Raw genomic sequence first — 25243 nt, forward strand, 5'->3', positions numbered from 1 at the left:
AGAGGGCAGGGTCTCTGAAGGAGTCTTCATTCTTATTGGAAGTGAGGTGTCATGGTCTCTGATGAAATTAAGTGCAGACCGAATGTAAACTCTTAGGGAAAGGAACTGTGTCTTCCATTATGTATGGGCAACACCTCGCAAACATGTAAAATACAAATGCATACGAACTATAGATTGTGTCACTTACTCTGATGATATTGTCAGGGGCACGGTTCATATTGAGGTTCTTGATTCTCACTGTCAGCTGGTGCGCAGTCTTTGCTGGCAGGAGATACTTGCTGATCAAAGGTTTAGGAAATTCTGTCCCTTCAAAGTGTTTCAGACCCAAAGCTAATAAACTGAAAGGAAAAAAAATTCTGCCAGACAATGATTCAAATCAAAAGAAACTGCAAATACTCTCAGCTTGTCTTTCCTATCCGTTAACATCCCTGGAGTGTCTCAATCTGGTTAGCCACAGCAACACAGAAAAGACAGAGTATGGAATTAAAACAGCCCAATCAACTGCTGAATGCTCAACATGGCTTAATCTAATGAAACAAATTGTTAACGACGCCAACACAGAACTCGACTGGAGACACATTAATAAATCAAGATGGGGAGTACATTGGCTCAGGAACATCTCAACACACTCAGATTTGTCCCTCTGATCACCTTGGAAGTCAGTACACATATTGGCATGGAAAATCCACAAAAGACTAAATCTGTCTGGCCTACTGAACTAATAGCAATTGTTCTACGGCTGGGAACAAGGGGCCAAAGTTGCCATCTGATTGTGCTATTCCAGAATGTCCAGATATCCCATCAGTTGGCTACAGCACCCTACTTTTTCCCCGATGGAAAGATGCCCCCCCCCCCTTTTTTTTTTTTTTTTTTTTTTTACACACACACTAACATTGAACACCTACTTGTCCTCTGCCTTTGTGAAGATAATCTTGTTCTGGGGGGCTTTGGCCTTCAGGGAGCAAATTGGTAACAGCTCTGGGTACATAAACACTTTTCTCGTTGCCAGAATCCATGCCACTTGCTTTGGAATACAGGGGAATTCATTTGCTGTGAAAAGAATCCACAGATCAGCACAAGTTGATGAACCTCACAAGCATAGATGCTTAAATTCTGAAACTCACCATTACTTTATTGTAAAAGCTGTGGTCCCTATAACTCCTGTTGTGAAAGCAGTACAGACTGGGGTTACTTTCCCCACAAAAACCTTTGGACTTTGGTTTAGAACACAAGAAACTAAAACTAAGAATATAATCTAGCCCAGCAAAAGTTACTTTTCTTTTTGATTTCTCCACAGAATTGTGTGTGCAATATCAGCTCTGTGGAAGGATGGAGCAGCTCCATTTGACTCTAATCTGCCTATCATTTGGCTAAGAGAAAGTTATGACAAAAATTTCCAAAACAATCCATTCAGAATGCTTTTTAATTTTGCAATTTCATAGTTCAAGTCCCTAGTCCTGTTAGTAGAACCATCGCAACCAAAAGAAAATGTCTTTGATGCATCACTCAAACCACTGGAACAAATTTTTCCAATCTATTGTTGTTTTCCTGATGGATTTCCAAAGCTTGAAACATCTGCAAACATATCATGCATTCCGGACTACCAAGCTAAGCAATCTTGTACAAATCCCTATGATGTGATCTTACTGTGTCACTTTTCATGGCTTAAGTAGAAAAAGATAGCCAATAATACTGAGGTCATTGTTTAAAGACATGTTAGAAACAGTGCTGCAAAATAAACACTAAATTCCATTTCAAATCATAGCAAAAAATCTGAAATCCATCTCATTTGAGGGGAGGGCATCACGCAAAAGGCTATTACTACCCTACAAACCTGCCCCTTCAGCTACATACCACTCTTCTTCACAGTTTTGCGAGGGCTCCAATCAACTTTGACCTGGGCATGAAAGTCTTCAATGAGCTGCAACGCTCCCTTCAAGTTACATGGTTGGAACTCTGTTTGAAACTTGGGATGGAACTGCTGACGAAGGAGCATGGAACTGTGAGCAAAGTTACTCAGCTCAGTCTGAAGAGTCAAATACAAAGGAAATAAAGGGACTTGCTTTCAATGTAAGTACTCATGTATGTAGAAGTCATTCAGAAAGCAAACTTGCCAGATAGGAGGCAGAGAAAGTTTCAGTTATTGTCAACCCTGCTTTTCAGAGATACCGAGCCATGAGACACAAGTGATTACATTTATTCTGCTCTGAAACTGTAAAGCCCCAGCTCTGCTGTGAGTTATTACTCCCCCATTCCCATGCAGAACCATTAAAGATCACAGACCAGACACAAACTGTTCTAAGGATGACCTTTTCAAGCTTTGTTTTTAATCTTTCAAAAAAAAAAAAAATTCAAAAATCATGCCAATACAGAGCACTGTGTTATTGCCATTACCACACAGATACAAACTCGTTCAGTAAGCAATTGATCAAGCATTAGTATGTAGATGATACTATCATTTGAAACAAATGTTAAGGAAATATTTCTCAGCTGAATGAAGTCAGATTTTGGGTTTTTTAAGCTTTGCAGGGCATTCCCACTAACCAACCCACTCTCACTGGGATTTTTTATGTTTCCCTCAGCAAATACACACATAGGCTTCAGACAAGTATAGCATAGGCATTAGCTGAACACACTTCTCTCACCCAAGCCTTCAATTCCAACCTGTAGCAGTCCTGCTAATCCCACCCTAGTCATCTCTAGAGCAGGGACTGTCTGTAGTGCCAAACTGGAGGGAGGTGTGTGTTAAAACTAACCAGAAAGCAAAACTAATTTTCACCTAAACTGGCACCGTTAGTGTACTAGCCCATTGCACTAACTAGGCTACCCTCCCATGACAGCAAACTCTCTCTCACACAGTGCTGAACCATTTAGCAATGTAAAGGCAGCTGCAGCTACATAATACTGCCTCTCCTTCACTGCTCATTTTTGAAAATACAGACCAAGTCATCTTGATTAAAGACAATGGCGACCTTTATTTTTGTGATAGAATTATTGTATTTCTAACTTTAGCTAGATCCTTACCAGAAACATCCTCGTGGTGCTGGCTTCTGAACTCAGACTAGAGTTGGAGCTGGTAAGAAGGTGGATTTGAGTCAGGAGCTGGACATGCTGGAAGAACAGGGCAGACAGATGAAGCTTTTCCATACACAAGACACTAATATCCAAAAATACTGGAAAATATTCTAAAGCACCAACAGGTGGAGCAGGTTATATCTCCTGGGTCTCAAAATAAGTGTTGGCTACAGACATACCTCAACTAACAGAGAGCTTGAAATAATTTTTAGTGCTGACATCTTAAGCAATTACCTTAAAAATACACAAGCACACACTAGTGACAACTACAGTTCAGAGAAATTTCCACAGTAAGTGAAACCAGTAGTAAGAGGTTTGATGCAGGAATCACTTGGGGAAATCCTGTAGTTTGCATTTGTAGGAAATTATCCTAGATGATCACAGTGGTCCCTTCTGACCCTAAACATTTATAAATCATTTAAACTAAAACATGATAGCTGAGAATATAAATGCACAAAAAAGTCAGGAAATACAAAATTAGGGTTCGTAGAGCAACGTGAATGGGTACTCCTAGGAATTCTGCACAGGTGCCACCATGATATGCAGAGGCCTTTGCCCTGCAGTTGACAATGAAGCTGTGATAAGATGGTGTAATATTTGTGTCTGATAATATCTACATCTCTTACCTGCTGCATTTGCTGATGCAGCCTCTTTCTCTGCCCCATGTCCAAAACTAGGGTCTGAAGTGGCTTCTCAATTTGAGGTTTTGACCCCTCCATCTCCTGTGGCTGCTTGGTCGAAGATTTCTTTATTCTCAGCTGTTCAAGCTGTTCCTTCACTGTCCGGTGCTGTTCGTTGAGTAGGTTGGCCAGAGGCTCTTCAAATCTGTTTCAGATCAAGCAGACAGTATTATGCCAAATCCATGACTTACAGACACCACTCTTAATGACCTGGTGTATCAAGTAGATTTCACTTAGCTTCTGCAAAGCACAATTAAAATATTAATTACATTTCTATAGCACCTTTCATCTCGAAGTACCCAAAGTATTTTATAAACCTGGTACACAGCACCTATTCCTTCAACAGCCCAAAGCAAAAGTTAATTTCCTGTCCGAAACTGTTAAGGCAAATCCCGCGTCTCATTAAAGCTGTGAGAATTTAGAGAATCAGAATAGAATTACTTGAGGTAAAGTTTGGCCACACACCAGGATTAATTAATAATCCTGTTCTTGAGGAAAGTGTCATGGAATCTTTAATGACCACAAGCAGTCAGGGCTTTAGTTTTACATCTGAATGCAGCATCTTCAGAAGCACCATGCCACTCTAACATCATGTTGGGGTACTGGTTAGTTACAGACTCAGGCCATGGCTACACTGGAGAGTTGCGCTGGTGGTGGGTTTACAGCGCTGCAACTTACTCACCGTCCACACTTCCAAGGCACATACAGCGCAGCAACTCCCTGGCTGCAGCGCTGGCTGTACTCCTGCTCTGCCTTGGGTATAAGGATTGCAGCGCTGGTGATGCAGCACTGCTCCGCAAGCATGGCCACCAATAGCACTGTAATTGGCCTCCGAGGTATTTGGAGGTATCCCAGAATGCCTGTTCAGCCACTCTGCTGTTTTGTTATGAACTCCGGGCTCCCGGAGCTGCTTATCTAAAAAACAAACACAGCTCGTTTGCTCGAGCAGAGGCAGGCAGGGGAATTCCTTTGGAATGTTCACAGCTTGATAGTGTTTGCTTCAGGAGAGAAGCAACACGGCGGGGGGGTGGGGGAGTCCGTTTTGGAGCAGCTGCTTATCTAGTCTGAAGGCTATTTGCATTTAGTGAATAAGAGAGGGGTGGGGGAAGAGGTCGAAACTTTTAAAATGATTGAAGGTTGGTGCTGTGTATCTTCCAGTCCTTAGAACTTGCAAGGCAGGGAGCTGACACAGTGTCAGCTCCAAAAATCCACTCTCTCTGTCTCCCCCACACTCCCTGTCACACTTCACCCCACACCCCCCTTTTGAAAAGCACTTTGCAGCCACTTGAACGCTGGGATAGCTGCCCATAATGCACCACTCCCTACAGCGCTGCAAATGTGGCCACACTGCAGCGCTGGTAGCTGTCAGTGTGGCCACACTGCAGCGCTTTCCCTACACAGCTGTAGGAAGACAGCTGTAACCCCCAGTGCTGTACAGCTGTAAGTGTAGCCATACCCTCAGGGTATGTCCACACTACCCACGGATACTATCGGGGAATTGATTTATCGCGTCTAGATGAGACACGATAAATCGATCCCCGAACGCTCTGCCATTCACTCCGGAACTCCACCAGAGTGAGAGGCAGAAGCGGAGTCACTGGGGGAGCCGTGGTCGTCGATCCCGCGCCATGAGGACAGGAGGTAAGTCGATCTAAGATACGCAACTTCAGCTATGTGAATAGCGTAGCTGAAGTCGATGTATCTTAGATCAATCTCCACCTCCGCAGTGTAGACTAGGCCTCAGATAAAAGCATTCCCTACTCAATCACCAGTATCATTTCCTCCACCATCTTATTCAAGTACTCACATACCACTGTTAACGGCCATGGTATAAGAAGCTAGATAAGACATTGCTAAAAAGAGATCATTCGAGAACTAGACCAGACCTGACCCAAGCTTGTTGGATTAAACAAGATCACAGCCCAAAGTATTATGGCTGCTGGCTATTACCATCATCAGTCCCAGTGAAATCACTTGCAGCTCTCCAATGCTGTGGACACACTTTGTAAATATTAATGATGTGCCCCTGAGTTTTACTCAGCAGGCTATTTCATTATGTTTGTTTCTGCTGCAGCAGAGAAGTGGTGTAAATATTCCTGTCATTGCAAACAGCTTTAAGTGTCAGCCTGCTTATGACAGAGCTCTATAGATAGCCCAATCAACACTTTCCCACCTCTGACCCAACTAGGATCAGCTCCACTTCCACAACAGACCCAGCATGTGCTCTCAAAGTTAGTCACGATCAAGGGCCCTCTAAGACATTTACATTCCAAGATACTAAAGGGAAGGAACCAATGGAACAAATAGGTGAAAATTTCCCACAAAATTACCTCCCTAAAGAAGTCCAGGAACAACACTATGTACAGATAATACCAGGGAAGAGGAAACCAGTTAGGAGGAGGACTTACCCCACCTTACCCCATACAGACGAGGGAAATTAGCATGAAATACCCTTCACACTAAGACTGTAGCTGGTCTAAGATTTCCACACTCCCCTCCAGTACTGCTCATCTGGAGAGAATGGTGCAGTTGCCCAGCAGTCACTTTAGCTCCCTTCCCAAACAGATACAGCTTAGTCTTGAGCTGAGCTGCCCCATAGACAAGGAGTCTTCATTCAAACTGCAGTTCACTTTCAGCCCCTCAGTTACTGTTACTGTTACCATTTCAATAGTAAGCCACAATTTGTCAAAATAAATATTAACTAAGAACAGGAGAAGGATCATGAGATCTGAAGCCAATCAGCTCCAAGTCACTGGCTAATATTTAGCCCATGCTAGTAATTATCAAAAAGATGTCATATGTTGTCCACAGCTGACAGTTGCTTCAGTCTCGTGCCCCTACACAGCTCTGCCAGTCCAACTCTTTCCTGACTAGCAGCACCCACCTGTTCAAGAAGTGATGTGCACTGGGAGATTTGTTAGGCAATACCAGTACAGTAGAACTTTAGAGTTACGAACTGACAGGTCAACCACACACCTCATTTGGAACTGGAAGTATGCAATCAGGTAGCAGCAGAGAACACCCCCCGTCCAAAAAAGGAACAGTACAGTACCGTGTTATACATAAACTACTAAAAAACTAAAGGGAAAGTTTAAAAAAAGATTTGATAGGGTAAGGAAACCATTTCTGTGCTTAGTACCAGAGGGGTAGCCATGTTAGTCTGTATCCACTGAAACAACGAGCAGTCACTGGCCTCCTCATTGTTTCTGTGCTGGTTTCATTTAAATTAAGATGGTTAAAAGCAGCATTTTTCTTCTCCATAGTAAAGTTTCAATGCTGTAAAGTCAATGTTGAATTGTAAACTTCTTAAAGAACCATAACGTTTTGTGCAGAGTTACAAACATTTCAAAGTTATGAACAACTTCCCTTCCTGAGGGTTCGTAACTCTGAGGTTCTACTGTATTGAGCAGCCCAGCTCTTCAACAGTACCTTCATATTACCAAGAAAGCTGGAGGTAGTAAGTGAACTCCTCTGGAGGAAGTTAAAAAAGCTGTCACCCTTCAGCTGTGTTGCTAGAATACAGTCCAGTCCCTCAATGACACCTCTTTCTGAGGTCCACTGCCTTTCCTCCAATAAAAGCCGCCATTACACTCTCCTTCAGGGCATTGCCTCCTTCTTCCTGGCCCCTTCACTGAGAAGCGCTGTCCATACTGGCTCCCTCCATGATACCTACAAATTGCAGCAAATACACTGCTGTATCAGGGAGTCAGAGCAAAAGGGCCATGGACACCATCGCCATCTGGATGGTATGTCTGTGGCTTCCATCTTCTTTCTATTACATATTTGACAGCTGGGTGCCCAGACACCCTCTGCAGTTTTTATTGAGACCAGACAGTCATACCTAAGTGCCTGTGGTGTGTTAAAATTCGGCCGTGACTCTGCAACAGTGTCCTCATCTTCTTGGCCTTCATCTTCCATGTTGGAGAAACCCATCTCATCCTGGAACTGACAGGAAATAAAGCTCAGCAGTTGTCAGGTATATGAGGCTCTGTCTGAAGTTCAGGGAATTACTTTTAGTACAGAAGGGTTTCTGGCTCAGTATAAAATTAATCACAATGGACCTATACTGATGCCATCAGCAGCAGACATGCTCAGCCCCCTTGGGTCTTCACTGGGGTACATGCTTTAACCTCCTCACAGTTGCACATACATGACAGGACCCCTTACAGTGAGTTTATGCTGAGACATCCAGTAAAGTTCCCTCTCTTTGGCTTATGATGGCACCTTCAGAGACCCTCTGTCAGTTCCAGGATAGAAAGACTCCCACATATTGTTAAACATCTCACTTAGACCTGGTGTACACTACAGAGTTAGATCGACCTAAGGAAGTTTACATCAACCTAACAATGCAAGGGTCTACTCTAAAATGCAGCTTCCACCAATGTAACTCACCCACTACAGTGACTAAACTCTGCCTCCGCGAAAGGTATAGTGCTTAGGTTGATGTAGTTAGGTCGATGCTGCATCAGTGTAGATACTGCATTGAGTACATCGACTGTTGCTGCCTTTCAGAAGCTGTCCCACAATGCCCCACGCTTACAGTTAAATTGGTGCAAGCGTTCCTAGTGAGGACACACACCACTAACACAAGAAGGCAGTGTGGACGTGCAAAAACTATTTAATTACTGCAGTGGCTGTATGTTGACATAACTAAGGTTGACTTTAATTATGTAATATAGACTTGCCCTTACTGTCTCAAACAGCTCCTCCATCAGTTCATTTACTTCTTTCTCTGTAAGAGACAAGACAGGGTGCATGAAGAAACAGTTAGTAATCCAGTAAGAAAAATTTCAGCAATTTGCAGGGTTTCCTTTTCAGAAGATGACAAACCCTTGCAAACTTTCCAACACAAGTGGGAAGAAAGGGGACCCTCTCATATACTCTTACATTTTCTCTTTGTGATGGGGATCAGCCCTGAAGCATCCAAGTACAGCCTGCCTCTCAGCCACTCAATCCTAATCCCTTGTGTATGCCAGAAGGGCTTCACCTCCTTGATCTGTGATTTAAGAGATCAGCATCCCGCAACTGTGGTCACAAGGTTTTCATCCACATTCAGGCTGCTATTTCTCCCCACATACTCTCTATGCGCCTAATGATGCAGCTTTGACCCCACTCACAGGTGAAGGCCTGAGCAACACAGTAAAGTCCTTCAATGCAACCCTATCTAACCTCCTTAACACCCACATCAGACTCTGAGAGTATCTTGGCTACTGTTTCATTTTGTCTAAAACAGAACTCAAAATAAAGAAGTAGCTGTACCTGATAGCAATGGAATGGTAAAGCTGGACCACTGGCCAGATCCATTCATGCATTTATGGTGAGTCATTACTATACAGAGGAGCGGGAAAAGTTAACAGCATGGAGGGTGGTTCTCTTTATTTTATTTTTTTTTTAAATTAGCCCTGCCTTGCAAAACCTTCGCAACAAACACTGAAGTTTTAAATTTGGATCAACAATTCTAACAGAAGCAGTGCTGAAGGAGCTGAGCTTCGGTTATCACAGTACTTACTGGTGATTCTCACAGCACGATCATTCCTGAAGTCTTCTGTATCTGGTTCATCCAGATCTTCCAGGAAGTTATACTCAGGGTCATCATCATCATCAGCCTCATCTAACAAGATAAATGTTTGAAACATATTTTTTCATAAATCAGACCGTAAGGGAGACCGTGCTAATGGCAACCTGGGGAGAAACACTGGGCTTACTGGCTATCCTGCCAGACAGAAGCAGGACTTGAGTTAGTATTAGTTTTAACAGGGTCCCAGTTTGCTCAATTGCTGTGGTAGCAATAAAAAAAAAAAAAAACTATCTTCCTTTCACTCTGCACTTATAGCACCCTCATTTCTTTCCCTAGTATTTTAAATATTCCAAGTTTAGTAAGGTGAGACTGATTCTCCACTAGCTGTAATTTGTGTCATCTAAATTTGCAGAAAGTGAGTATATAATGCCACTATTCTAATAGGTGCGTTTTACACCCACTGTACACAGGTGGTGTAAATGATGACACAAGAGGCAAGACAGAGACTCAACCTCTGAATTATTTTCTTGTTTCTTATAAGAGCATAAATCATGATGGTAAATACAACATGGTGCCCCTCATGTAAAAACACCACATTGATAAATAAAGGTGTGCCCTATACTGTACTTTTCAAGTTAGACACTACTACAACAAGAAATAGGCCTAACTGTATTTTCCTATCTGACAAACAAATCCAAGCTCCAGGTTTTCAGTGGATAATTCATTTTAAGATTTCCTCCTGCCGATCCTGGGGCTTTACTCTTCCACTGAAGTCAATGGGAGTTACTCATATAATGTTGTGAAAATGGCAAATGTCATTCTGCAATGTATTAACAGGAATGTCATATGCAAGATACAAGAGGTAATTGTTTCACTCTACTCGGCAATGAGGCCTCAGCTGTAATAATGTGTGCAGTTTTGGGCCCCACACTTTAAGGAAGATGTGGACACACTGGAAAGAGTCCAGGAGAGAAACAAAAAATGGTAAGATGTTTAGAAAACATGATCCATGAAGAAAGTATTTTCATACTACTTCTTCTAAAACAGGTCAACGCACATCCCCGTCAGTACCCAGGCCAGGCAAACTAATGATCCAACCAGCAGACCAAATTCAGTGATGCATCCTGGGCATACGCCACCTAAGGCACATGCTAAGAAGATGATTCCAGCAATGATTCCAGCCTCTGCTAACATTATCCTGCTTCAGTAGCCCTTGTTAAATTCAGTTTGCAAATGAAACTAAAGCCAAAGCAAAGCAGTTATATTAGTCCTTATGACAGGTTCAATATCTATTCATCTCTCTCTTGCCAACAACAAAACCAGTTTCTCCTCCCTTGGTTTTCACACCTCAGCTACTAGAAGAGGGCCTCATCCTCCCTGACTGAACTAACCTTGTTATCTCCAGCCTGCTTCTTGCTTGCATAAACATACACACCTGCCCCTGGAAATTTCTACTACATGCATCTAATGAAGTGGGTATTCACCCATGAAAGCTCATTCTCCAAAACTTCTGTTAGTCTATAAGGTGCCACAGGACTCTTTGCTGCTTTTACAGATCCAGATTAACACGGCTATCCCTCTAATACTTGACAAAAGAGAAAGGCAGCATTGACATTAAACCAACAGCTGGCTTCATCCTGCTAGTTATGGAAGCTGTCTTGTGGAAAGTTTCAGCAATGGTGAAGGTTGAAACGTTAAATACTTCACTCCAGTTTCTGGGATCAGGTTATGTGAACAGCAGCTTCCAAGTTTCATTTTAATTTTTATTATTAAACATTTATATATTTGCATTCAAATGATCAAGCAGGATCAGAGACCAATTGTACTAAGCACTGTGCAAACACATATTAAGTCTATGGTCCTTCCCTGAAGGGCTTACAGTCTAATGAGAAAGGTAGAACAAAGTACAGAAGGAAGCTAAGTTTAGAAAAGAAGAAGAAATCTCCAAAATATCTGACACAAGAGCATCCACTGTGTTAATAGCCATTATAAGCTCTCTGTATAAGCAGACTCAGCCAGCCAAAACTTTTCATCTCTAGATCCATTATTAAAGCTCATTTTACTGTAGTATCTAGGTTCTGACACAGACAGTGTGTTGGAGCATGGGGAAGAAAACAAACAATAAAAACAGCAGAGCTGGTTAAACAGGACACTGGAGTATTTATAGTGCAACTGAAATGCACAACACCCTCATTATTACTCATAGGCAGCAGTTAGCATATATACTAGTACACTAGTTTACGAGTCAATGCATGTTTAACCTTGAAGAGAGGATTGAGCCTAGAACCAATACAACAGATATGTGGAAGGTTAGCAAGGATGTTGGCATAGAGAACATATCCATGTTACTAACCAAGCTAACGGCTGTACATGAGACTGCCTGGGATAGACAGGAAGAGAAAGCTTCAAGCTTCCCACAGAACTCTTAATCAAGGTCAGAGATGAAAATGCCCCCATCAATACCACTAAATAACCAGGTATTGCTGCATACCCTCGCTCTCCACATCATCATTCATGAGTCCCCCAAGCCACCTTTTCCAGTCTTCATCATCTGCAGTATTTGGGTCATACATGTCTGGTGTGATATCTGGGGCACGGAGCTCAGCCTCCAATTGACCAAGAGGAACATCCTTCAAGGGTCTCTTTGATCGAGTGCGGAAAGCAATGAGGCTATCATCCAAAGACTGAAACATGGAGAGAAAGCACAATCACAACCGTCCCATTATTCTTTTAACTTCAGTGCAGCCAAAAAACCAACAACAAACCTGACACCAGAAAAATCTGATTCTTGCCACAAAAAGATTCATGTTACTTTGTTGTTCCCTCCAAGGGTAACATTTAATTAATCTGTAGTTATTACACTAACATCACTTATAAATATCTTTTCAACATGCACCTCATTCAAACCTATTGCCTTAAGAGCTTTCTTCCCCTTCAATATTTTACTCCTTATCAGTTGGTTTATCCTGTCCATCCCCACGGCTCAGTTATCACCACAACAGCCCTTTCCAAGACAGGAGCCAGGCAGAACAACTTCTGCTAGAGTCTGTATCATTGCAGCTCCATAGATTCACTGAAATACAATCATTAACACACTACATCACCCTCTTAGGTCTCTTGCTCCCAATTTTACAGTCTACTGCTTCCCTGCTGAGTCACAGTGTCACCTAAAGGGAGCAATTTACATAATCAGCTTAAATTTGGCAAATGTTATATTTTATAAATCTTGTTTTTACAAAATGTAACAAAAAAAGAAACATTTCAACAATTTAAAAATTCTAAAACACTTTAGAAACATTCTCCTGCAATGTTTTAATACCTGAGCAATATAGCACAAAGAATACAAATGTGAAACTGATGGAACTGATTTTCATTATCCGAGCTGAGAGAAATGCAGAGTGTAAACAAAGGGTATAAATAAGGAAAAGTAATTGATTTGTATAATTCTCTCACTTTTAAGCATCTTAAAGTGTTAGCAATGTGCTTTACACAGTACAGATCAAACAACCACCTTACATTAACAACAATACTGTTATACTTGCAGCACAGTGTCATTTTTGCAGTATCCCTGATCACATTACCTGGTAGGAATCCATGCACACTGGGCTGGAGGCCAGTTCCTCATCCACAGCATGCAGCTTCTCCATAAAAGTGCTATCCCTGCTCTGTTTCGGTTTAGGTGGTGGTGGAGGTCCCATGGGAACCACTTCAGCACTAATATGCCTAATAAGGGGTGTAGAAACCTTCTCCACCTAATCAAAAGAAGTCCTTCATGTTAAAAATATTTTACTTAGGTCAGTCTCTCCAGGGCAAGGATTTCTTTTTTCTGTTTGTATAATGCCTTGCACAATCAGGTGCTACTGCAATACAAAATAAAACACGGCATCACAGGGGAAAGGGACTCTCCTGATTCTGGTAGACTTGATTTTTAGCAAGAATAGTGGTGAGAATGTAACTATTCAGAGCTCTGCAGGAGAGGAGAAAGTTTCAAAGATTTCATTCTAATCCGTTTCCAAAATTATCAGCTCTGGAAGCATTTTAACTATATGAGATTAAATTGGTGATAGGAGACAATGGCAGGGAGAAAGGGAGGGAGAGGAAAATCAGTACATTCACCATGTTGCCTCTGATCTCATACACTGTGCCATAGGTGAAGAGTTAATAATTGCTTCTGAAGAGAAAAGATAAGCAGTACCATAACCTTCCTGTTTACTGCAAGGAGCATCATTAAAAACAGAAAAACTAGGCTATTTGGGGAGGGCTGGGGGGTTATGTTGAGAGGTATGTGAATGTGGGGTTCCAGGAAGACCTAACTTCCAGAAAATAAAGGCTCCAGAAACAGAATAAAAAGTTTTCATTCTTTAGAAGCCAGGGAAACTCAGACTCACTCTTGCACTTAGCACACAGCACTATCTGTTCTCATGATCACATATTCCCAACCTACAGTTGCACGAGGGAATCAGACAAAATGAAGCTGTTAAAAATCATGTTCCTTGCTCATCTCTTGAGCAGATCATCCCCCCCTTTTTTTAATTCCACCAATAACTCTCTTCCTTACACCAAATCAAAAGTAAGCTTCTTGTCCTAATCTTCACAGCCCTTCCCAACTCTTTTGCCTTTCTACTTATGCATTATGTATCTCTTATCGCATCATCCACCTCCCACATTCCCATTCCTCCACCTGCAATACCATCTTTGGCAGCCCACAGCTACCACAAACATTTTGGTACTTTTTTCCACACTACTCCTTATTCATGGAGACTCGCCCTGTACTGATGCATAAGGTCGCTAATGTCTCTTTGAAATCTCTCCAAGGCCCATATCTGTCTCGATGCCTATAAGAAATCATCCAATGTTTAATGGCTCAGCTAAGGTGCAGTTGGAGGAGTTAAGTACATGTACGTAACTAGAAAATATATATATATAAAAAATTGCATATATTTTAACTGTCTCTCTCTCCGATTCTTTGTAAACTGCTATTCATAGACTATAACAGAGGAGGCAACCTATGGCACATGTGACAAAGACGGCACGCAAGGTGATTTTCAGTGGCACTCACACTGCCCAGGTCCTGGCCAGCGGTCTGGGGGGCTCTGCATTTTAATTTAATTTTAAATGAAGCTTCTTAAACATTTAAAAAACGTTATTTACTTTACATACAATAGTTTAGTTATATATTATAGACTTACAGAAAGAAATCTTCTAAAAACATTAAAATGTATTACTGGCACTCGAAACCTTAAATTAGAGTGAATAAATGAAGACTCAGCACACCACCTCTTGAAAGGTTGCCAACCCCTGGACTATACGGTCTTTGGGCATGGGTTGTATCCATCTCTTTATATTGCACCCATAACAATGGGACAGAGTCAAATCAGCACATGAGTGCTACCAGTACATAAATGTTAACAATCAACATTTATTATGGATTTCTCACTGGTGACTCAGAATGAAAGACTGAAGCTATTTCAGAAAGTACTGGAGTTTTGACGTGAACTGTACCTCAGACAGGGTTGCTCCCTCTTCATCTGTCTCTATCATATCTGATGATCGCCTTGTCCTAGATCGCTTTGCTCCCCGAGGAGAAGAGGTAGTGCTCTCCACATCACTTTCCAACAAGCTCTATAGAAGAAAAGAAAAGCAAAACACAGCCAAGTAATTTTGCAATCACTAACATACTCTTTTTCAACTAATATCTCATTCCAGTGATTTTCTTTTAACATAATTAAGTCAAAGTCTCAGTATACTACGAAGGAAAGAATGAACCAAAACCAGTAGGATAATCTTTCAGGGAGGACACCAAGGGATGAACCTTAGAAAAATGTTGGAAGAGTGAGGTTCTGGAACAACCCTCCAACAGGAATTTTGGGGCACACACCTTTAATTAGTTTTTAAGGGATCTGGATAAATGTACGTGTGGTACTGTATGATGGGGTTGTTTGTGATGGTAGCAGGTAGGGCTCAGCACTCATGAGGGTCCCTTCTGGTTTCTATCTAGCTGATGTTCCTAAAAAGCTCATGCCTTCAGGGGTGCACCTGTTTATCTGCAAGAGTCAGGAAGGGATTTCCCACCCAGTGTATTCTGGGTTGGTTTGTCTGTCCTCTTCCTGTGAAGCATCAGAGATGGCCACAGCTGGAGATATGACATTGGATGGGGTGGGCTGAGGTAGTACTAAGAATTCTGTCTCTCAGATGCTTGCCTAGTTGGTTCTTACTCATAGGATCTAACTGATTGCTATATGTGGGGTCAGGAGCAAATTTTCACCCAGGTCAGACTGACAGGAACCTCGGGGTTTTTTTGCCTTCCTCTATTGCATGGGATGCAAGTCACTTGCCAGGATTACCTGGGTATCTCTCATGTAACCATTGGTATGCCTCTGTCCCTCCTAGTCTCTGCCTGAGGGACGTAATAGTTCAGACTCCTGAGGGCTAGAATATCTTGATTCAATTTCTGTTGTGGGATTTAGTGTGCAGGTGCTGAGTGGCATTGATTGTCTGTGATATACAGGAAGTCGGACTGGATGACCTGGTGGTCCCTTCTGGCCTTAAATTCAATGAATTTATTAACCCAACTGTTCTACATCCCACGGCAGTGCCCTAACCACTGGGTCAGAGCATAATTCTCGCTCTCTCTAGGGCCCAGTGAATATTTAAACATTTTATGCAAACTAGAAAAGCTTCAACAGGAGAGACAGAGACTCTCTCCAGAATAACTCATGCCTCAACAATTAGGGCACTCACTAAGACATGAAAAACCTGGGTTCAAGCTGCAGATTCTCTCAGAAAGAATAGGGATTTGAACCGAGCTCTCCCACATCCTGGATGAGGGCTCTAACCACTGAGCTGTTGGATTAAAAGAGGGATGGTGGGGAGAGAAACAACCTCTGACTCAGTTTTGTGCAGGACCTAATCCAGTAGGGTGTGCTCTAAGGCAGCCTCTGAGCACACACACCAGATTGGACCCTGTAGGCACCATAGGTGGGGGAACACTCAGTTTGAAGATTCTGCTAGGACCTAGGTCTGAGCTAGGTGCCCAGGCATCAGGACTTAGGTGGCTGTGCACATACCCCCTGGCAGTTTTTTAGGTACCTAGGAACTTTACCAGCAGCAACTCAGCCACCTACAGAATTAGACAGCAGCTGATTTTGAATATGGGTGCCTAAAGTGGCTGTTAGGCACTAAAATCCCTTTGTGGATATAATCAGATGTGTTTAGCCATATTTACCTCTTCAGCAGTCTCATCTTCATCCTCATCCTCAGGCTGGTACTCCTCATCAGATGAATCATCATCTTCAAGGGGGATGTCCACAAACTGAGGAGGCTGCAGTGAAACCAAGGGAAATATAAGAACTTTACAGATTTAAGCTAAAAGTTTTACAGTTTCAAATGCCCATACCACAGGACATGTGTGGAGAAGCTTAGAGAAGGAGCCAAGATAAGGAGAGAGCTCCAGAGGATGTGGAACTGTATCCAAGTAAGTCTTGTGGAATGGGTGGATTCAGAGGTGCAAGGACAGGCCCAATTTACAATATTAAAAAGCCACTGAATGAGTTCACAGCGTCTCATATTGCACAGTCTATGAAACCACATGCTTCTAGCACTGATACACCTGTCATCCTATTGTTTGTTACACTGACTTGTTGCATTATATCTAAAATTAAACTGTCAACTCTTTGAGATAGGCAGTGCCCAGCCCTCAGTGGGGTTTCTGGGCAGTACCACAATACACATAATAAAACATGGAAGAGGAAAACAAGCTACAAGTCAGGAGAAGGAACAGTCAGAGAGAAACAAAAGGCCGAAGATGTGAGCCCAAGGTGAATCAGATGAGTATATTCACTGGAGTTTTTTGTGCAGGGATGCAAATCTGCTTGCAACAGATTTTGCAGACAGAGGAAACAGCACAGATTCACCTTTCAGTTGCTAACCTTGATCTCATTAGCCTTCTTAATTGGAGAAATATTCCATGCAGGGATTACCTAATGGAAATAAAACAATTATTTGAAATCTAATGTTACACGGATTATTGAGTGTTAAAACAAAGGACCATCTGCGTTTTGTGATCCTATTTCCCCAATTAGTCAAGTAACATCTGACTTTAAAATATATGCTTTCTAAACTGCTCAGCAGATTTGGGCGTCGGGCAACAACTCCCTCCTCTATTAGATATTCTCAGTTCCCTGTGTGCACTTTACCCCCTCCAGCTCTGATCTGGCACATTACTGTTCATCTCTAAGGAATCTCTATTTTCTTTGTTTAAGATCCCTACAAATATGGGCACGTGCACATACCTCCCCTTGTAACGTTTTTTAGGCTTAGGAATAGTTCACAGAAAGCATCCCCAGTCTACAGTTCCTACTGTCCCAGAGGCCAGTAAAGCATCTTCTATCCTTTCCCAAGCCAATGGGAAAAAATGCAAATGACAAACTCACCACTCCTTTCTCCACAACTTCCTTCAGTTTAGAGCGAGTCATTTTTGGCTCCTAAAAGAGTTAAAAAGAAAGCAAACTCTTAACTATAACATTTTTCACCGGTCTCTCTCTATGGAAAATGTCTTTGTTTCTTGTTGCTAAGTACACTACCTGTCTGACATGGTGGGCATGACATCTCTGCACTAAACTATACCTGATGATTCTGTTTAGCAGTTAGGTTCCAACAGAGTAGTAGTTAGCGTCTCTAACTGCTTATACATATTGCAATACAAGTTCTTCCATGATCCTACCTTTATCCTATTCTCTCCCCACACCAGATCACTAGCAAGATTCAACAGTCAGAGCAGCGTCTGAAGGTACCATGCATATGGATAGATAGCAATGGGGAAGGGGAAAGCTTGTTACTCACAAACATGGGCATGTCTTCTGTCTCACTGATGGCTGCTTTCATCATGGCAACCACGTGCTCATTTGTGATCACTTCCTGCAAGAACATAAAAATTGGCTTCAAGTCTCCTTTTTTATTTTTGTTGTGAAAAAGAATCAGACTTCAGCTCAAAATAATCTTGGAAATGTGGTGGGTGGTGGAAAGAGGACAAGAAAATATTAAGTGCTCCTCTTATGATAAAGTGCAGGCCCTACATTACATGCAAAGATTTTGTAGAATGAACCTATCAAACTTTCTAATGCTATTAGGAGGGACAACAGTGCAGTCTATACACACATCAGTTTCATCAGCTCTGTTCTTCTCACACAATGTAAAATCCCAAATTTGCTGGTTTTAAGAACATGAGAAAAGCTACTGTGGGGCAGCACTGGAGAATTTACACCTTCAAACATATATTCACACACGTGAGAGTGAGAGTATGGTATCTATTCCACTGCTCCACGGCAAGTTTAATGCTACAACATTTTAGAGCACACTGATTACTAGAGAAGAGAGATACAAAAAACAAAACTGAAAAACAAAGGAGAGTTTATAGAAAATAAAAGTTGAGGAGGTAAGACGAGATCAGAGACTCTGGCTTCTGAATCCAAATATTGTAACTAGGTTGCCAGCATGGGGAGCTCTGGGAAGGAAATGACCACATCAGCACCAGGCTGTAGAGAAAGATAAATGAATTGCATCCTGACATTTACATAGTAATGACTAGTGAATCTGCCTGAAACAGAAGCAGTGTCAGTCACTTGTCACTATAGAGGGAATAGACAAAGGACAAATTCCTGTGACCATCAGGCATGGAACATGATTAGAATGCAAAGAAAAGCTTAAAATAAACAGTATAAATTATTATTTTGAAAACAGCATTGGTGTTCCCTAGGCTCAGTTCAGGGATGACTGGAATCTGACAACAAGTGCTTCACTACAGAATTAGCTGGCTCAAGTTTTGCACTAGGTAGCTAAGGGGATGTGGATTTTCTCTCCACTACAATTCATTCCCATGTGGAAATTGTGTGATAGGATAAAAATATTAAAAAAAGAAGGAGGTGGCCTTTGGCACTAAGTACACTACATTTCCATAACAGTCCCACCAGAATTCCTGAAGGCCTTTAACAAGAAACCCAGTCCTCACAGAAAATACGAAGTTTGTACATTCCCAGTCTATGTCCTCTCATCCTATCTTAATAGCTCTTGCCTTTGTCCTGGACATCTCAGGTGTAGTACAACCAGTTGCAAAAGATCACACTACAGGAAGTTAAAGATTAACATCTGCTAATGACAATGTAAGTGACTGAGTTCTGGATCAATTCCACCTATAACAATAGGTAGCTCTAGCTTTACTAGTCTGTGTTTACCCCGTTTAGAAAATCCTGTGCAATCCCATAGGCTAACCTCAGATCAGCCAGCACTTTTCCAGGAAGAAACACAGGGTCTATTCCTTTTCTTAGTATTGACATACATCTCCACTCCACCCCACTCACATGGAGGATATTTCGCACATTGACGACGGTCAAGTTGTGCTGTTTCGCTCCATCTTCTAAGGTGCGATCAAGCATATCATCTAGTTTGATGTCACAAGCCAAGGACGCCTCCTCTTCTTGGCATCTCTCTTCACGTTTACGTTTGGTTGCCTTCCTCCTCCTCTTCCTCCTCTCGCCTTCCTCTAAATCTTGCTCCTCTGCAGATTACCAATAAACAATTCAGTTTCAAAATACAAAGACAACCTCCCACTCAGGCAGTGGGACTCTCCAGAAGACAGAATGCAGCAGACATTAACAGGTCTCATCTGCTTTCCACCTACTGATCACGAACAGGAACCATGAGTCACTAAAACACTGGTGTTTTGACCTGCTCCTATGCATGTTATAACTAGTGCGGGGGGTCACGGGTCAGGGGTGTCAAACTCATTCTTCGGAAGAAATATGGATTCCATCTTTAGTTACAGTATGTGGGCTGGAACATAAATTTATAACCACATACAAACCAAATCCACAACAGACTCGGGCAGACAAGAGTGCACTGATCCTTCACAACCATGAGAACTAGGAACACATTTTTCAAATGGAAGACTCAGATACTGAAAAATCTGAACAAACCACAGAGGCCACAAATACATTAAGCTAAGTATTTAACATCTATGCTCTAGTGACTTCACAGAGCTGCCATATTAGCCACTTCCCCTCCTCATGAAGGAGTTGCCATGAAGCAACCATGTAGTCAGGCTACAAATCACGAAAATCCTGGAACCCAGCACCAGTGGGCAGGGGTGAAAGTGAGCCGGTACGGGCTGGTACTCAGTACTGGTAAGAACCCCCACTAGCCCATATCCAGCCCACAGTAATTAACTGCAAAAGGAGCAGCTGCCCTGGGGCCAGCGATTTAAAAGGGCCTGGGGCTCTGGGTGCTGCTGCCACTAGCACAGCAGTAACGTCCGGAGCCCCGGGCCCTTTAAATCAACATGGGAACACCAGGTGGCACAGGCCAGGCGGCCTGAAAGGGCTAGTTGGGGGATGCTGACCCCCAGTCCTGATCCTTCCGCCCAAGGCCCCATCCCTTCTGGGGGCTGGAGCCCCCCCACCCCTCCCCGGGTCCGTACCGGCAAGTGACCTAACTTATTTTCACCCCTGCCAGTGGGTTAGAAAACTTATCAGACTTAACATGCTTCTCAAGCCTAAGTGTATTGCTGACTCAGGAGAAGAGAAGAGCAGCGTTCAAGCTCTTCTCTTAGGAGGCCAGTGTTTGGGCAATAAGTGAGACAGACCACTGCAGGGATCAGCTCTAGTTTGTTTCAGAACATGCTCCTCAGGCTTAGTCAGCTACTGAATTACAGTGCAGAAGTTTAATATTTCATTCAAAATGGCTGAACCCAAAGGCTGGATTCCTGCTCCCGTTGTGTGCTTCCTTTCCAGAGAATTTCTAGTTGTACTGTGTCACCATGTCACAGGTTCTCCTCCTGCAAGACACTTACCCAGTGGAATAAACAGCCCAACGTCCTCAGTTTCCTCATCAGTCTGCTGCAGCTGCTCCCCTGTTTTGGTGTTTTTCGATGTCTTGATCATGGCAGGAGCTTTAATGGGCAGCAGCAAGGAACTTTTCACTTGGGCCAATTGTTTTGGTGAGTGGTTGTCAGATGGATGGGGGTGTCTCTGCAAAATTACTTCTACCCCTGTATGCAGTTTAGGAGATTTCCCTGCAAACAGCACATATTAGGGTCATTTTGTTCAAGGTGCTGCTCCCCAGTTAGCTTTTCCTCTTTTGCACAAACCTATGATACAAATACAGTAGGGATTCCACAAACCCTACAACAATATACGTCTCATGGGTTCACTATTCAAAGCTTGTGAACTTCAGAAAAATGGGTCACCTAGGCTTCTGATGCTGCCTCATCACTTCTCCCAGTCATTTAAAAAAGTGGACACCCATATAAGTTGAACAAGTAATAATAGCTTTTGCTATCTCCTGGATTTTAATCACAAGTGTTCAGATATATTAGAAATCACAAAAACTCCTTTAAATACGTAAGTCATATAGCGTCAGGAAAAAATGATGGTGTGAACAAGCTAACAAATTAGCATTTTGCCTACATCGTTTCTTTGTGCTTCCGGTGACACACTGTGGTTCAGAAGTCTCTCCTGCCGCTTGATGTCACAAAACCCAAGTGCTATAATAAATCTGTATAAAGTTATAAACTTGCATTACAGCTTAGGGAAGGTCCTGCTAAGGATTGTGGTGGCTTCCCATTACAAGCCCTAACAAGACGGATCTAATCTTTCACCTGTGTGAAGGAATATTATTCTGAGAATGAAAATACAGGGTGACAACTCATGCACAGGCCACCAATAGCATGAAATATCTGAAAGGACATTTGGTTGCATTTTGGTCAGTTTTTACACATATCTAGCCAAATGTTTAATCTTTAAAAGTAATGCCAAGATGATTACTTAGCTAGTAAGCAGTGTAGCTGTAGCCATGTTGGTCTCAAGAGATCAGAGAGACAAGCTTGTCTCTCTCACCAGCAGAAGTTTGTCCACTAAAAGATATTACCTCACCCACCTTGTCTCTCTATTTAGCTAGTATTTAGACAGCACTTTCAAGATGTAGATATTTGTTTTAAAGACAAACTTAAACAATACAAAGTATTTTACACTGTACATTACCTACAAAACTTACTGATACAAGATATTGAGTCCAACCACTTAGTAGGGTTCATAAAGATTAAACTCATATGGATAATGAGGACATCAGTTACATTAGGCAGGATAACTAGGAAGTTGCACGCTTCCCAGCTTGTGTAGACTGAGCTTACTGCACAGCAAGAGCTCCTTGCATTGCTCTATTCTACCCAAGGCCCTGTGTGCCATCCTCCTATCTCTCTCTATTTCAGGGACCACCTGCAACTTCTCTCTCCCCTCGCCCCCGCCCTGCATTCTCCTCTCCCCGAGTAGCAGGAACACTGTGTGTTCCCCATCCTCCCCTCAGCAGAGTTCCCCATTATCTGTCCCTGGCTGGGGCTCTGTGTACATCCCCATGCTGCCCATACCAATGTCCATCAATCCCCCACCCCCAGCGGATCTGTGCACCTTCCCAGTCCTCCCTCTACTCATCCCAGGTTCCCCTATTTGCCTCCTATAGCAGGTGCTCTGTGTGCACTGCCACTAACTCCTTCTCCCTCATTCCCCACTTTTTCATGCTTGGAGCTCTGTGACCTTCTTCCCCCATCCCCATACCTGGGTCCTCCAATTTGCCACGTGCCAAGGATTCTGTGTGCCCCATTCCCTATTCTCCCCCCCACCCTTGCCAGGGTCTGTGTGCATGCCCTCTTCCTCACTTTCTCCCATGACCCATATCCCCCATTATTTTTCTGTCTGAGAGATAAGTAATTCAGGGTATCATCATGTTAAATTCTATGGGTAAGATGAGATAGCACCCATTAACACTTCCACCATAACAATATCCTATCAACCAATCGTTTGACCTACAAACAATTGCAAAGGTGCCTGAAGATAGCAGAGACTCCCATGTGTCCTCCATTTTACCTTTTTCTCATATTCCCCAAAATCAACAGGCCTGTTGGCCACTGATGCTTAGAACATTCCCTGAGATTTTGGAATTCATTGTACAAAAAAGTGTTCAAAAGTTATCACATTACACACAGACAGACAGACGTGCAATCAAGTTGAGCCTAAAGCCTTTGCAAGCTCAGCCAAAACTGTGTAAATGATGTAACGCTCAATGCTTCAGGACATAACCCAATCATTAGAAAGAAGTTGCTTCTTAGCACCTGTTACTGTCCAATGTCAGAAATAAATCTCAAGTTCTCCCCCAGTTCTCCATGAGTTTTCAAAAAAATAACTGTCAAAACAAAAAGAATGTTTACCAACTTCCATAATATTTCATAATGCAAATCAACCAGGACACGCATTTTTATATGCTCAAAAGTAACAAGTGTTTCCTTATCTGATTTTTATCAACAGATAGGAAGTACCCTATCAGATTAAAAGTAATGCTTCCTCTAGTCCAATATCCTGTCTCCAACTGTGGCAGATACTCATATTTCAGAAGCAGATGCACAAAATCCTGCAATGGAATAACCTGTCCTCAGAAGAAGTTTCTTCCTAATCCCTCAGTACATGGCTGGCTTACACCTAAAGCACCATGGCTAATATACCTTCTAAAAGAAACATTTATTGTACCAGATAAACTCTGGATATTCTTACCCCATAAACAGATTATCTTTTTTTGACTCCTATTAAACTCTGGACCTCAATAATATCTAGTGGCAATGAGTTGTGGGAAACAGCTATTTCCTTTAATATTTTAAACGTGTTGTCCTTTCAATTTTATTTAATAATATCTTATTCTCTTTGACTTTCTAATTTTTTGGTTTTTTCTCTTTCTTCTGAAGATTTTCTGCCTTGGACAAAACAAGAAAGTGGCTCTAAGAGCTAAATTGAAGTCTCCTCCCTGACAAACACCACCACTCCCAGAACTAACAAAGCATGTGGAACAACACCACTTAATTGGTTTCTGCTGCATCCCATTCCCCATCCTTTATCCATATATTGGCTATCTAGATAACAAGGGATTGAATTTCAAAACTGATGCACTCCTGTAATAGCTTAAATTCATGAGTTTATATTTCAGCAGGGCTGGAAATCAGACCCAAGATTCCATGAGGCAGAGCCCTAATCCCCTTTTGTTTGTAAAATACCTCCTGTGCTTCTGCTACTGTGTAAATAATGACAGCAGCAAGCAACCCATATCAAATTAATTTACCTTCTTTAGTGAATTCTTGCTCCTTACCCTGCTCAAGAAACTCAGTTGCCATCGCAGTTTCTTTTGTGTTCAGTTGACCTTCACCACTGTCTTGACTGAGATCTGATCTACACTTCATTGGGATTCTTTCCCCACTTCTCAGGAAATTCTCCACTGGTTCTTTCCAAGCCCTTTGGCTACACACCTGGGAGGTCCCTTTTCCTGGGATTATGTTTCCCTTAGAGACTCCACCATCAGTGGTTTCCAAAAAGGGCAACTCCTTATCCAGTATGATAGCAGTGCTTACAGAACAGACAGGCTGTGCACCAGTCTTCTTGACAGCTGACGCAGGCTGAGTATCTGTAATTTTGCTCACTCGCCAGTGCCTTGATACAGAGTCTCTGAGCTCCTCAGCGCCACTAGGATTAGAAGACTCCAGTTTAACAGACTCTGCATCTGAGAGGAGAGCCGCACACTCCTTGTGATAGCTCAAGTCGACAGAAGGACTCCGGGGCTCCACAGCAACAGCTCTTCTCTTCTTGCAGGGCAACATCTTCAACGAGTGCGACATTCTGCTACCAGTCCCCCAGCTCCACCCTGAAAGAACAAGTGCAATTTCTTACCACAGCAAAGCCCCCCCCGGACATGAGACCGGGGCCCTCCCCCGTAGCTAACCCCACGACAAGCCCTTCCGGGCGGCCTGGCCTCAGCGGTCAGACCCGCGAGCCCACCTGGCGGTACCTAAGCGCCCCACAGCGCCACGACCCGGGAAGCCGTAACCCCCACGCCAGCCAGACTCCTCAGCTCCATCTTCCCGTCCCGCTTGCCGCCGCTTCCTCCA

The 25243-nt window shown here is 42.7% G+C and overlaps 1 protein-coding gene across 7 annotated transcripts in view; it reads right to left on the minus strand.

The window, feature by feature from the left end:
- Positions 1 to 25235, minus strand: part of GON4L (gon-4 like) — a 47697-nt gene extending 22462 nt beyond the window's left edge. For 2 of the 7 annotated variants that reach the window (XM_050930032.1, XM_050930039.1), the window contains exons 1-19: positions 25144 to 25235; positions 24424 to 24999; positions 21116 to 21337; positions 19629 to 19825; positions 18115 to 18189; positions 17706 to 17756; positions 17202 to 17252; positions 16499 to 16594; positions 14776 to 14895; positions 12855 to 13025; positions 11765 to 11957; positions 9265 to 9366; positions 8447 to 8487; positions 7597 to 7700; positions 3702 to 3900; positions 3025 to 3111; positions 1855 to 2026; positions 906 to 1050; positions 188 to 356 (exon numbers count right to left, since the gene is read on the minus strand). In XM_050930032.1, the coding sequence (XP_050785989.1) occupies positions 188 to 356; positions 906 to 1050; positions 1855 to 2026; positions 3025 to 3111; positions 3702 to 3900; positions 7597 to 7700; positions 8447 to 8487; positions 9265 to 9366; positions 11765 to 11957; positions 12855 to 13025; positions 14776 to 14895; positions 16499 to 16594; positions 17202 to 17252; positions 17706 to 17756; positions 18115 to 18189; positions 19629 to 19825; positions 21116 to 21337; positions 24424 to 24973 (2745 nt within the window). In that variant the 5' untranslated portion in view covers positions 24974 to 24999; positions 25144 to 25235. Of the gene's footprint in view, positions 1 to 187; positions 357 to 905; positions 1051 to 1854; positions 2027 to 3024; positions 3112 to 3701; positions 3901 to 7596; positions 7701 to 8446; positions 8488 to 9264; positions 9367 to 11764; positions 11958 to 12854; positions 13026 to 14775; positions 14896 to 16498; positions 16595 to 17201; positions 17253 to 17705; positions 17757 to 18114; positions 18190 to 19628; positions 19826 to 21115; positions 21338 to 24423; positions 25000 to 25143 lie in introns of those variants that run through there. The other 5 variants (XM_050930036.1, XM_050930033.1, XM_050930034.1 and 2 more) reach the window with 5 other exon arrangements.
- Between the last annotated feature and the right edge of the window lie 8 nt (positions 25236 to 25243).

This window comes from Gopherus flavomarginatus, chromosome 20 (genome assembly GCF_025201925.1).
Source record: "Gopherus flavomarginatus isolate rGopFla2 chromosome 20, rGopFla2.mat.asm, whole genome shotgun sequence".
Classification (NCBI taxonomy): domain Eukaryota; kingdom Metazoa; phylum Chordata; order Testudines; family Testudinidae; genus Gopherus; species Gopherus flavomarginatus.